This window comes from Aulonocara stuartgranti, assembly GCF_965226115.1.
Source record: "Aulonocara stuartgranti genome assembly, chromosome: 10".
NCBI lineage: Eukaryota > Metazoa > Chordata > Actinopteri > Cichliformes > Cichlidae > Aulonocara > Aulonocara stuartgranti.
In genome coordinates, this window is record NC_138946.1 from 21,981,842 (window position 1) to 21,995,748 (window position 13,907).

General features: G+C 38.7%; 1 protein-coding gene across 1 annotated transcript; it reads right to left on the reverse strand.

Moving 5' to 3' along the window:
* Positions 1–353: 353 nt before the first annotated feature.
* grk1b (G protein-coupled receptor kinase 1 b) lies at positions 354–8,153 on the reverse strand. The gene is made up of 9 exons (XM_082548946.1): positions 7,930–8,153; positions 7,729–7,789; positions 3,165–3,877; positions 2,569–2,696; positions 2,236–2,393; positions 1,902–1,985; positions 1,477–1,601; positions 1,187–1,388; positions 354–1,076 (listed from the first exon to the last, which is right to left on the reverse strand). The coding sequence occupies exons 3-9, from the start codon at positions 3,861–3,863 to the stop codon at positions 793–795; spliced, it is 1,680 nt and encodes a 559-aa protein (XP_082405072.1). The 5' UTR covers positions 3,864–3,877; positions 7,729–7,789; positions 7,930–8,153; the 3' UTR covers positions 354–792.
* Positions 8,154–13,907: the final 5,754 nt, after the last annotated feature.

Sequence of the window (13,907 nt, forward strand, 5' to 3'; positions counted from 1 at the left end):
TGATTTGGTCTCGTCAGTACTGTTGTGTTGGTTAACAATGTAACCTTAGAGGAGGAAGGTCCTGGGTTTGATTGCAGGCTGGGGCCTTTCTATGTGGAGTTTGCACCTTCTACCTCTGACTAGATGGGTTCACTCTGGATGCTCTGGCTTCCCTCCCACAGTCCAAAGACACACTGATGGATAGAAGATTTGGTGTTGCATTCACATTGGCAAACAAAGTAATTTTTTTGGCTCTTCCACATTTTGTCATAAGCACAAGCTGGACATTTGCTATATATTTTATCACCATGTATATTCATATAAATTCAAATGCAGGCCAGAAAGTTACAAATGAAAAGAACCAACTCTTGCCCTTCCGAAGGTTTTATTGATTGCTTTTAACTCTTCTATCTAAAATGTTTCCTGTAATAATTACTTAAATCCTGTTTCTTAATAATAAATACATAAAGAATAAAAACATATTACTACAGTGTCAATACAGATTACATTGCATGTGATTTCTATACAGTTAGCTTTTCTATAATTACTGAATAAAAATCTTACCAATGCAATTAGTGCAACATATGTTTTGACAACTTTATATTTCAGCTATGTGTTATTTCACCATGCTGTACTTTTCTATATATTCTATAAATACTATAGATATTACATCATAAGTAGATAAAATATTTGCATGCAAATTCTACATAAATAATAACAATATAATATAAATTAAATACATCAACAACAGATTGTTGTACAAATGACTGATCTTAAAAATTAGAAGTATATCTGTTTTGCATCCATCTAAATTCAAAGCATTACACATCCCCCCCCTTTGGCTTCCACATAATTAGGGTCAAGGTCATTGGGCAACTTCCCCTTCTCTCCCCAGATATTCAGCTCTCCAAACACACCAGTCTCAATCATTTCCTCCTGCCAGGGTATTGGGACGTTGCCGGACGCAAAGTCATTGTAGAACTCAGCGTCCTTGTCATCCAGGACCACACCTTTGATTGTGCTGAAGGCACCCACATCATCAATATCTTTGGCATAGACCATTTTAGGATCGGGGACAAATGGTGGAGGTAGCATTCCTTTAGATGAAACACAAGAGATAAACAAATGAGCATCTTTTTGTTGCATCGTTTTCAATAGACATGTAATTAGGAAATACGTGCGCTTGTCGATGATATTTTTTCATCACCTGCTTCTAGACGTCCCCAGTTAATGTCTTTGAAAAATGGTTGATTCTTGAGCTCTGCGCACTCGTTATTTTTGAAGCCCAGTCGTTTAGTCGGGTCCTTCTCCATCAGGCCCTCGCAGATGTCTTTGCATTCTTTGCTGAATTTTGGTGTGTAAGAAACTGGATCATTTAGAATTCTGCGAGCTACCTCTTCATTCTCGACCTGAAGAAACAACATTATATACATTTTATTAGGCACAGAGAACCGTCAAGAAGGACAAGCAGGAGAAGAGAGGATGTATGTAAAGCACCTTTTCTCCTCGTACTCTAAAAGGTCCTTTGGCAGCAATCATCTCATACACCGTGACTCCCAGAGTAAAGTAGTCCACAGAGTAATCATACTGCTTCTTCTGAAGCAGCTCTGGTGCCATGAAACCTGTATTAACATGTAACACAGTTTCACACACAATAGTCCAGAAATGCAATCTACGTGTTGGTAAAGATGTTTGAGCTGGCAGCATTAACCTGAAGGCTACACGTTTTTCTCCAATATGATAGTTTTTACCCCTCAGCCCTGAAAGGCTTATGTGGGCAGATGGGCATTCACCCAAGTTTGTGAATGCACAAACCCGAGAACAAGGGAACATAAGATTTTAAAATTGATATCAAAGGTTTATCTAAGGAGGCTGATAAGTGCAACTTTATCTTCAGGTATAACAGGAGTTAAATGACATACCTGGAGTCCCAGCATATCCAGAAGTTGTATCTTTTCCTGGTGGAAGTTCAACAGCCAGACCCAAATCTGACAGGCGGACATGTCCTAAGTAAAAAGGCTTTGATTACAGCAGTAGCATATGGACACAAGTTTGGACATCATTTACCTACTGGTCATTTAGGGCTTTGTGATTGGGCGCTACCTGCATGTGATTTCTCTTTAGGGTTGTTTTTTTTGTTGTTTTGTTTTTTAATCTCAGGACAGGTTTGGACAGAGACTAAAAGATTTTGGCAGTGAACTGACAATATAAACAGACAAATGGAAAACAGATTAAGTGTTAGTCTTAATTCCTTACCTGCATCATCAAGAAGTACATTTTCTGGCTTCAGATCTCTGTATACGATTCTGTGCTGATGAAGGTGTTCCAGCCCACAGATGATCTGAGCTGTATAGAAACATGCTCTCTTCTCATCAAAACCAGGATTTTTTTCATCGACGTTGTACATGTGAAACCTGCAAGAAAGGAAATAATATTGACTTTTTTTTTTTACAAACTTATTTGTCGAGATGAGGGGAGTGGATCCTTCACCCGTGTTAACTACAGGAACTAGCACGTCATAGTCTAGCAAGTCATAGTGTTTAGGTTGATGTGTGCATATTTTTGCTGTAACTGATTTTGATCTAGCACCTTAAATCACCACCATTCATGATGGTCATAACCAGGCAAAGGTCTGTCTTGGTCTGGAAGGCATAAGCCAGCGTCACAATGAACCGACTGTGAACTTTTGCAAGGATGCGCTTCTCCACAATTGCTCCCTAAAGAGAAATTAAACATTAGCAAACATGATTAACGCAACAAAACCAAGAATGTGCAATGTCAGGAGGCCCTACATCTAATGTCAAGCCAAACAGATAATTTGTATTATTTTACTTCTATAAATTAATAATAGGTTGTTATACACAGGTCCATGTAAGCCAGAGAGATTCATTGCCCTTTTTTCTCCGTATATGACATTCTGTCTTACTACTGCAGGAAACCTAAGAAGCAACAAATACTATTCATAATGGCTTTTGTACACTTCAAAGGACGCTTTGAAGGTTAACTTTCGGATTCTGATTTCTTGACACATTGCAGGTAAAGTACATAAAGCTATGTGCATGTGCAGCCTGTGCTGAGAGCAAATCAACCATTGCTGAAAACAACTGTTTAGCTGTATATGTTCATTACAACTCTGAATGCTTTCTTGAAATAATGAGCCGCTTTGTGAAGTCTTAGCATTTTACCTCATAGCCTTTGCGTTTCTTCAGCCTCTTTTTGTCTAGCTTCTTGTTCGCATACATTTTGCCTGTTGCCTTTGCCTGACAAGCAAACACTTCGCCAAAACCTCCTTTACCCAGTACCCGGAAGTCCATGAACCACTCTTCATCAAACGGCTGGCTCTCCATCCATTTTAATTGAGCAAACCGCAGGAAGTACATGCTGTTCTTAAAGCCATCCACGGCCGCTTTTTCCAAGTGCTTGAGCAGCTGTTGTTCACTCTCCTTAAATAAGTCACCACGGACATTCTTGAGGTCTTCTTTAACTCGAATGATGGCCTTTTCCTCTAGGAAAGTGCAAAAATTCTTTGAAGCTGATTGATAGTATTTATTGACTATCAATTGAGCCTTCTGCAGTCTGTCCTTCTCTTGGCACACAACATATTCTTCAATGTCTTTCCACAGCTCTCCAGCATTTTTATGGGTTGCATCACTCTCCAGATATTGCTGGAAGAGACGCTTGCCGATGGGTTGCTTGACACACATGCTGTCAAAGGTGGTGTCTAGTGTTGCTTTCATGTGTTCACAATTTCTGATATGTGGGAGTTTCAGTCTGGCACGCATCTTTTTGTCACGCAGCGCAGCTGCTGAAGCTCCATCCGTGCTGCCACGGGCTGACACATAGGCAGAGTTTGCCACTACAGTCTCCAAGCCACCGATGTCCATGGCTAAACCTTTGTCTGGCAAATGAAACCAAAAATGTCATTAAAAGTGCTGATAATAAGATTTTACTACATTAAAGGGGTAGCTAATGAAGATCAGTCTCTTTTGTAACACTGTCTTGAAAACTCTCATATCATTCACTAGACTATATTACAATTCTGCACAATTTTAAATAAATATTCTAACAAAAAATAGAACCCATATTGCAAGTTGCAACAATGTTTAAAATACAAATAAAACAATGCAATGATTTTCATACATTCATAAACCAATATGCATTCACAATAGACCAAATAAAACATCAAATGTTTAAACTGAGAAAATGTACAGTTTAAGAAAAAAAAACTGAGGCAGATATAGATTTGATGGCACACCTCTATTGTAACGCTGTAATAGATGCAGTATGCAGTTTAGGACTGTCCTACTGAAATATGCAAGACCTTCCCCTGAAAGGACACCGTTTGGATGGAAGCATTTGTGGTGCCTTTCCACATTTTCAAGCTGTTAATTCCATAAGCACTAATGCACCCCAGACCATCAGAAGTGCTCGCCTTTAAACTGAGAGCTGAATACAAGCTGGATGGTGCCTCCCCTGTTCACTCCAGAGAATGTGACATCCATGTTTTCCAAAAGATCATTTCAAATTTCAATTTCTCTGACCACAGAACAGTTTTGCATTTTCCTTGGTCCATTTTAAATGAGCATTGGCTCAGAGAAGAAGGTTACTTTTCTGGATCATGTTCACGAATGGCTTCTTTTTTGAGTGATGGAGCTTTAACTTGAAGTGTGTTCACAGACAGTGATTTCTGAAGGTGTTTCTGAACCCAGTCAGTGGTAATGCCTTTTTTTAATGCTATGCTGCTATGGGCCTGCAGATCACAGTAATCCAATATTTGTTTTTGGCCTTGTTCCTGGCATACAGAGATATCTCTAGATTTTGAATCTTCACAATTTTTCATTGAGGAACATTATTCTGAAATTGATACACAATCTGTAGTCTCTTGCAAATCTTGGAACCTATGCCCATATTTATTTCTGAAAAACTCTGCCTAAGATGTACTTTTTATATCCAATCAAGTTACTGACCTGTTGCCAGTTAACCCAATTAGTTTTTCAGTGTTTAGTCAGCTGTTTCTTTTTACTACCACTTAATGCTTCAGCATTTTGTTGTTCTCGTCCTAACTCATCACGATAAGGTTGAAGCGAATCAGAATAAGTTATCTTATTCCTTTGTAAGCTGCCGGGGTAGTGTCGGAGTAGCTGTGTGCCATCTTAAATTTAAGTAAACGCTAAACAATGATCCTAAAAATGTATTATCTGTTTCTATATCAATTTAGGTATGTTGTATGTAGGTAAGAATCATTGATGGTGAAAATATTAAAATGCTGTTATATGCTGCTCCCTGCTGTTCAAATGACAAAAGTGAATGATGAGGACTTCTGACAGTGCTAAACTTGGGGCGCTACAGCTGCATGACGATACAGTCACACAGGCAAAGGATTTCGGGGACCTGCATTTTATATAGACATAAATCTCTATATATTATAGAGTGATGTAGATGGTGTAGATTTATGTTTGGGGTAACATGAACTGCAAAATATGCTTTATGGATGCAGATATTAAAATGTCATATTAAAAGTATGACATTATTATTCCAAACATTCAATAGATTTTTTACTCTATCAATGAATAAATCTATGCCCAACTGAAATAAGAGTTTTGAGAACGACACAGATATTTGGTGATTTAAAAATCCAATTTTCTACACCGGTTTTCTTTCACACACATGAAGCAAAAACAGATTTTGCTAACATTTGGTATGGGTTCTTATTTATTTACTCATATATGCTCTGACTGGCTGCTCAGATTAACTCATTCTTATGTTTGTGGCGGTGCAAACATTTATGCCCTCTGGTGGACAAACTATAAAACATCAACACTCATAACACGGTTGAAGCATGTTTCTTCTTCCCTTTCTTCCTTTCATCCATCCATCCATTTGCTTTCGCCTATCCTTTCCAGGGTCACGGGGGGGGGGTGCTGGAGCCTATCCCAGCAGTCATAGGGCGAGAGGCGGGGTACACCCTGGACAGGTCGCCAGTCTGTCGCAGGGCCTTTCTTCCTTTATTATTTTTTATTTAACGGCTATCATAAATGCTGATAACAGTACATCGGCGGCAGATAACTAACATCAATCAGTAATATCAGCTTGTTAATAAATTGAGCTCTAAATGCATTAGATGTATTCACTCTACAGCAGTGGCGGAGCGGGGGGGGGCCCTTACTGGGCTTAAGCCCGGGTTGCTTTTTCAGAAGCCCGGGGTCTTTTGGGGTGTAATTTTTTCATAGTTAGATGCCTGGCTGACAACTGTATAAAACAAAAGTTTGACCAGGTACCAAAGAAAATCATTCGTACTGTACAAATAATGTAAATATGACGGTGCATCACAAAAGATTGATATCAAACTGATCACTTGACCCATATTACATTACTTGCTCTTCAAGTGAATCAACAAATGGCGAAATGAAAAGCCGAACAACAACAATGCTGTTTCTTAGCTTACATGTGTGTTTATTTCATATTTTCAGTTGTTACCCTCCACGGCTAAATAAATCGGTTTCAGTAATGCACTGATATACAAGAATGGACATGAGGTGCTTCTTTCAAATAAATAACTCTGGTAGATGTTATTTTATATATTATGCTTTGTATGTTGTTCAGTATATTCCTATGCAAAACAAGAGAAATTTCAATATACAGCAGTATAGTCACAGTTTAAACCAGATACTTACATACACTTTATGGAAAACAAAAAACATTTTTTTTACTGTACAACATCAAAAGAGAGAAACAGAGAGAGGAGAATGAGGACAGAACTGAGTGGGAACAAGAGCAGGTGAGACACACATGTTAGTCAAATGGTTGTTTACCAAAAGTATCACCGTATCATAGGTCCTCATGTATCTCGTACCAAGTGTTTCTTTTTAGGTTTGTTATTTTTCAAATTCTATATTTATTAAGTTTTGCAGGCTTGTTTGCACAACAAGGCTAAATAATTATATAAACTTTTCTCAATCTAAATAGTGGACTTTGGTAGAATTAAACAATAAGTGTAGTGCAGGTCTATGATGATTTTTAGTGCTACTATCATCTAGTTCTGTTTCTGATTCTGTCTTGGTTAAGTCCTAATTAGTCCTGATTTTGAACTGTTGTAGTCCTGTTTTAATTCCGGATCAGTTCTGGGTCTGGTTGAATTGGTGTGTAGTCCTCGTGTCTTGATACAGCCCTGACCTTGTTCTGCCTTGCTGCTTAATTAAAAAACTACGTAGTTTAAGGTGTCCTGCACATGTGATATATATTTTTCCCTATTGAACAAAACTCAAAACAGAGCCTATTAATCTTTGTCATTTCTAACCCCCCCCCCAATCCCACATACATACTACCCTTTAGGGCTAAGCCCCGGGTGTATCAGATGTCTGCCTCCTTAATCTTGGTTGTTGATACAGGGGATTTACTTATGCATGACCTCCTTGCTCTTAAACAGTTCTGTTAAGTAAATGTATGTAGCTATGCATATGAGGAAGAAACCCCGATGGTGCCAATACAAACTTTTATCTGATGATTCTGTACAGCCACTGAATAATATTTCTGGCCCATTTAATTTTGAATGTAGCTCTTTCAGTGCTATTTATAATTACTTTTCAGGTTTTAATTATTTTTATGCTTCAGTGTCACCAGCACTGACTTTTTAATGTACTGCAAAAGCAAATGTATTAACACGATAACTCAGAGACGGGAGAGGAAGTCATGACAGTATTTCAAATTTGGTCAAAAGTTGAATTGATGTTACAAATATTTGGTGCTTACCTGGTAAATTTCTTGAAACGACACAGATGTACGCCGCAACTTAGCTTGTAGAAGCAAACAACTGGAAGAAAGTAATTTTAATGTATCATGTGACAGTTGAACAAATCTCATTAGGCTATTGTCACAATCAAAAAATGCACAATGGTTAATTAAAAAAAAGATTTTACTTTATACCTAGGTACATGATGAACTCCAACTTACCTTGTTTTAAAGCAGCAAATTAAATCAGAGCTTGAGGCCAACAAATTAAATCCAATTGAACGCCATCCAACTTATATTTTCCTACTATTTTACCTGTTTGCCTTCTATTAATTAGAATATAAGCACTAATGTACAGCTCTGGCCTGTCGGTGTCTTGAATAAACCTGCTCTCTCCTCCTCTCGTCACTGTGTGATGTGTTGGACAGGTCAGTGTTTCAGGTTAAGGTTTACTTTGCACCTGAAATCCTCCTTCCTGGTGAGGATTACACCCTGACATTATTGGAGTGAGCAACTTGGCAGAAGCCACTGGTGAGTATTGGGGTGAGCATTTCAGACTATATTGTTATTTATAACTGTCCTGTTTTCCTTGTCCAAGGTACATTTTCATATGTGAATCATACCAATGAGAATTAGTGAATAGCATCATTACAAATTTCACAACAACAACACGGTGTATTGATTGGCAGAAGAAGCAGGCTGGAGAGAAATAAAATGGATTATCTCCTCGGGGTGTATGCGAGAGCAAAACACCGCAGCATTTGTTAATACAAACTTTGAGGAATGTTATTTCTGTATGACCTTAGCTTCATCAGTAAGCGGGATTTATACTCATTATGTATGTGAATTCAGATCTTTGCAGAAGCATTTTAATGCGCTCGAACAGGTGAGAAAGAGATTATGTGGGCACATGGCAGGTGATAGGATTTGGCAGGTTGTTGAGGAAATGGAGAAGAAGGATTTAGATCATCTACCTAAAGAGGACAGAATAAATAAATGAGTTGCTTGCACAGTGTAGCTGTTGGGAATATCGCCTTTGATTGAGCAGAAAAGTTAGTGTGTTGTAATACTATTCTTGTAATGTTGACTTAACTACACATTCACTACATTATGGGACTGCAAGCAGTTGCATTTCTTTTATTACAAAAGTATTTAATATCAATATAAAAACTGTTATCCTATTGATCTTTGTGCCAAGAACAAATAAATGCATTCAGCCTTCCAAAAGCTTAATTTTTTAATTGTTAATTTTTTGCATTATATGGGAATGGCCCTTTATCCCTTTATTTGATGAGATAAGCAGAGAGGAATTTTTACAGTTCACGATCTGATGTGGTGGCATAGTGCAGCCACCACAGCACTAGTTCTGTACGACTATATAGTGGCTCGATAAAGAAATAACAGTAATAACAGAAATTCTGGGCCTGTTTGGCTGTTTTAAGTCTCACTGTGTGCATCAAAACGCCCTCGGCACAAATCCTATTTAAAAGGGTTTGAGGTGAAACCGTTTTTACTGTCACGTCTAATCCAGCTCTGTGATGAAAAACAAACAAACCCACCGACCCAGACGGGGAGGTTAATCAAATTAGTCCAAAGACCGTGACAGTCTAGAGGATCTGACCACTATGTTTTCATCTGTGAAATCAAAGTTGATGTCACAGAAATGATAATCGTCTGGAAAAACATCCGTCTTATCCGGGTTTTATGCTCAATCTTCCATTGTCCTGTCACGAGACAATTTGATCAACTACTATATATTCAATATTCAATACTACACTAAGACCATTTAATTAATTTTGTGTTAAGATCTCATTATATTTGCAGTGCACACACTTTGGAGCTGTTAGAATATTCGTGATCCTCACGCAGCTGAGCAGTAAGTGTTCTTCATCTGATTAAACAGAGATGTGATTAAAAACAGCAGTGGAAGTCACTGTTCTATCTCACGCAGTAATCTCTAATTGAGCTCAGCGGAGCTGCCCTGGTTACCTGGTGTTTCTACAGTGAGGTCAGTGTCCTTAACAGAAAGGTAAATCTGTGTTTGCTGCAAAAATTCTAAAATGTAAACATATAAGTCAAAAGAGGATTTACATCCTTTAATGTCATTAAATATGTTGCCTAAAGTGTTCACTCAGCCATCCAAATCATTGAATTCAGGAGTTCCAATCCCTTCCATCAGTCACGTAGGCGTGCAGACTGCTCCTGAAAGCATTTGTTAAAAAAAATGGGTCACTCTCAGGACCTCAGTGAATTCCAGCGGGGATACCATGACAGGATGCCACATGTCCAACAAGTCCAGTTGTAAAATTTCCTCACTACTAAATATTCCACAGTCAACTGTTAGTGGTATAACAAAGTGGATGTGATCGGCATAAACATCAACTCAGCCACAAAGTGGTAGGCCATGTAAAATCACAGTGCAGGATCAGTGAATGCTGAGGTGCATACTGTGTAGAAGTCACTAACTATCTGAAGAGTCAATCACTACAGACCTTCAAACTTTATGTAACCTTCAGATGAGCTCAAGAACAGTGCATAGAGAGCTTCATGGAGTCTGTTTCCATTAGTACCGTATTTATTTATTTATATAGCACATTTAATTACAACAGGAACGTTGACCAAAGTGCTGTACAAGAATAAAAAATACCTAGTAAAATAACCTATAATATTGATACCAAACATCAAATATGAATTAACAAATAACTCCGATGCTGTATTAAAAGCCAGTAAATACAAATTAAGATAAGATTTAAAAAGATTGACAGTAGGAGCCTGTCTGACGTGTAGGGGTAAACTATTGCACAGCTTAGGCGCTACAACTGCAAATGCTCGATCGCCCCTATGAACCAGCCTCGACCTTGGTATGGCTAAAAGCAAAAGATCTCTTGATCTAAGACATAGGTGTCAAACTCTGGCCCGCGGGCCAAATTTGGCCCGCAGCCTAATTACATTTGGCCCGCAAAGCCATAACAAATTACTATTAGAGCTGGCCTACTGGTATTATACAGCTAATATATATATATATTGTTTAGTATTAAGCTTTGCTTGTTCCATATTCACATTTTCAGCAAAACTTGTTTGAGTCCATAAGAAAAGATTCATTCTCATATCTGGAGGAATAAATATATTTCAATAAATATTAACGTTAGCCCGCGACTTTGTTCCAGTTTTGAATTTTGGCCCAATGTGTGTTTGAGTTTGACACCCCTGATCTAAGAGATCTGGTGATATAGTGAAGCAGCTATATCACCAAGCACAATGCAACGTTTCAGATGCAGTGGTGTAAAGCATGCCGCCAAAGGCCTCTAGAGCAGTGGAGATGTGTTCTCTGGAGTGATTAATCATGCTTCTTCGTCTAGCAATCTGATGGATAGGTCTGTGTTTAGCGTTTGCAATAAGAACGGTACTTGTCAGAATGCATTATGCCGAGTGTAAAGTTTGGTGGAGGGGAGATTATGGTGTAGGATTGTTTTTCAGGAGTTGGGCTCAGCCCCTTAGTTTTAGTGAAAGGAACTCTTTCACAAGACATTTTGGATAATTTCATGCTCCCAGAAAAATTCCCATAAACACACTCCTAAACCTTGTGAAAGAAAGACTTGAAGCTGTTATGCCTGCAAAGAGTGGGGCACATCTTATTAAACCCTATAGAACCTATAGATTAACAATGGGATGCCACTCAAGTTTATATGCATGTGAAGGCAGACAAGCAAGTACTTTTGGAAATATAGAGTACATTTAGAATGGATGGAAACCTTTCTTGTAGTTGTTTTTTTTTTATACTTTATTGATCCCCGTGGGGAAATTCCTCTCTGCATTTAACCTATTCACTCAGTGAAGCAGTGGGCAGCCACTGGGCGCCCAGGGAGCAGTGTGTAGGGACGGTACCTTGCTCAGGGGTACCTCAGGGTAGCTGTTCAGGGAAACAGCTTTCAGTTTGGTGTATCTGACATACTATAGTATGATAAACCTTCTGAGTTCTGAAGACATGGATATTAACCAGAGCAATGACCTTAGTTATAGACACTATTTGAAGAAGCATTAGGATAAAGTCAAAAAAGTTGGCCTGAAGTTCTTACAGATTTATTGCCAATAATATAACACATACACAAGTGTTCACAGCCTTTGCCATGATACTTAGATGTATCCTGTTTATACGGATCATCTGACAATTATTTCTACAAGCTAACTGGAGTCCACTTGTGGTAAATTCAGTTGGTTGAACATTAGTTGGTAAATGCACATACCTGTCTATATGGGGTCCTATCATTGACAGTGTATGTTAGAGCACCAACCAAGCCATGACGTCCAAGGAATTGCCTGTAGACCTCAGAGACAAGATTGTATAGAGGCCTTAATCTGGGGAACTGTATAAAAAAAAACTGCAGCACCGAAAGTCCCAATGAGCACAGTAGCCTCTATCATCCACAAATGAAAGAAATTTGGAACCACTAGGTCTTTTTCTAGAACTGGCCTCCCAGCCAAACTGAGCAATTGAGGTAGATTGCTCTGAGATTGATTTCTGTTGTTTTAGTGTAAGACTGGGGGCTGTGGGAGCACTGCAGTTCCAAATTCCTGTGTATGACCTGAACAAATGGTTTTTAACAGTAAAGCTGACTTTGACTTTAGGAAGGACCTGTATTGGGGAGGCAACTAAGAACCTCATGGTCACTCTCACAGAGCTCCAGCATTGCTCTGTGGAGAACCTTGCAAGGCAACTGATGGACTCTCAGACCACAATAAACAAAATCTGGTCGGACGAAACAAGGATCAAATTCTTTTTCCTGGCCAATATCATCCCAGCACCACATCTGCATCTACAATGATGGTAGCATCATTCTGTGGGTATGTTTTTGTTTTTTAGCCACAGGAACTGTGAGAAAAATATCAAGGTTGGAAAAAGGAAGGGAAAAGACCACAGACTGGGTCAAAGTTAATCTTCAAACCACCTTAAACACAGAAATAATAACAAAGGAGTGACTTTGCAACCAGAGCCAAGATTTGAACCCGACTGAACATCTTTGGAGAGATCTCAAAATAGCTGTGGAACAACACTCCCCATCAAACATGATGGAGCTTGAGAGGTGTTGCACACTTGAATTAAAATGAATTGAAACCAGTGTGGCTTTGTGAGTTCGCCTTTACTGCATCTGCAAATATATACATGGACATAGCACAGCGTTACACACTTTTGCAGTCTCACATAACGCTTATAGGCGCACTGCCTTATGGGTAGTGGCTGGCTTCTTTACTCCCGCTAGAGCTGCTCATTTTAGGGGATACTCCCTCTTGTGGTGTAACGGAGGAATAACTACGCTTCCTGCACTATGTCATTTTTGGAGACTGGGGCACACATTATTTTACCACAATCAAAGAAAATACAGATTTGAACAATCAGACCATTTAACTAACTACAATATTGTCACTAAAGATTATGGGGGGTGTCTTGTTTTGTCCACAATGTCTTTCTTGTCCTTACAGAGGTTCTGCAAAGAAGAATGGGAGAAACTGGCAAGCTTGTAGCATCATACTATTTAAAAAAAAAAGTAATTGATGCTTCAACAACATATTGAACAAAAAAATCTGAAATTAACTGTTAACTGTGTATTAGGTCAGTGTTTCCCAACCACCTTTCCGCGAAATGATCAGATGTGCCGTGGAAGATTATCTGGTTCCACCTTAGTACTGTAAGCAATCGGCGTGAATAATGGGCAGAACAATTACATTCTCTTCCACTAGAGGGCAGTGTAACTACCTTCTCTAATTAAATGGGTTGGCAACTTGCAGTAAAACAGAAGAAAACGAAGAATTAAAAAGTCATTCTGTGAGATGACGCAGTGCATAATAGCAATAGATAAAGTAGGAAAAAGTAGTCCGTCTGACCTGGGTCCTGGAGAAAATTCCGACCCAGATGAAGGCCCTTGCATGAGTAGTGTTCAGAAGAAAGCATAAAGGTATACTGTGGGGACGAACCGAGCCAGTTCCACTATACCTCGTGTGCGGGAAAAAATTATTACATGCTTTTTGTGACATTTTTGTTTGGTGGTGTGCCGTGTGATTTATTTTTCTAATGTGAAATATGTTGAGAAACACTGTCTTAGGTAATAGTTCTTATTTTTTCCTTTTAATTGTGGCTGGATGCAAGTAGCTCTGATAGGATTTATCCAAAAACTATCACATCAGGTAATTCAAAACAATGGGTG

Excerpts from the sequence above, each read along its gene's own strand:
- grk1b (XM_082548946.1), bottom strand. The coding sequence starts at position 3,863 with ATGGACATCGGTGGCTTGGAGACTGTAGTGGCAAACTCTGCCTATGTG. Across the intron at positions 1,986-2,235 it reads TGTACTTCTTGATGATGCAG|GACATGTCCGCCTGTCAGAT; the intron begins GTAAGGAATTAA and ends CTTTTTACTTAG. Across the intron at positions 1,389-1,476 it reads TTAGAGTACGAGGAGAAAAG|GTCGAGAATGAAGAGGTAGC; the intron begins GTGCTTTACATA and ends TTGTTTCTTCAG.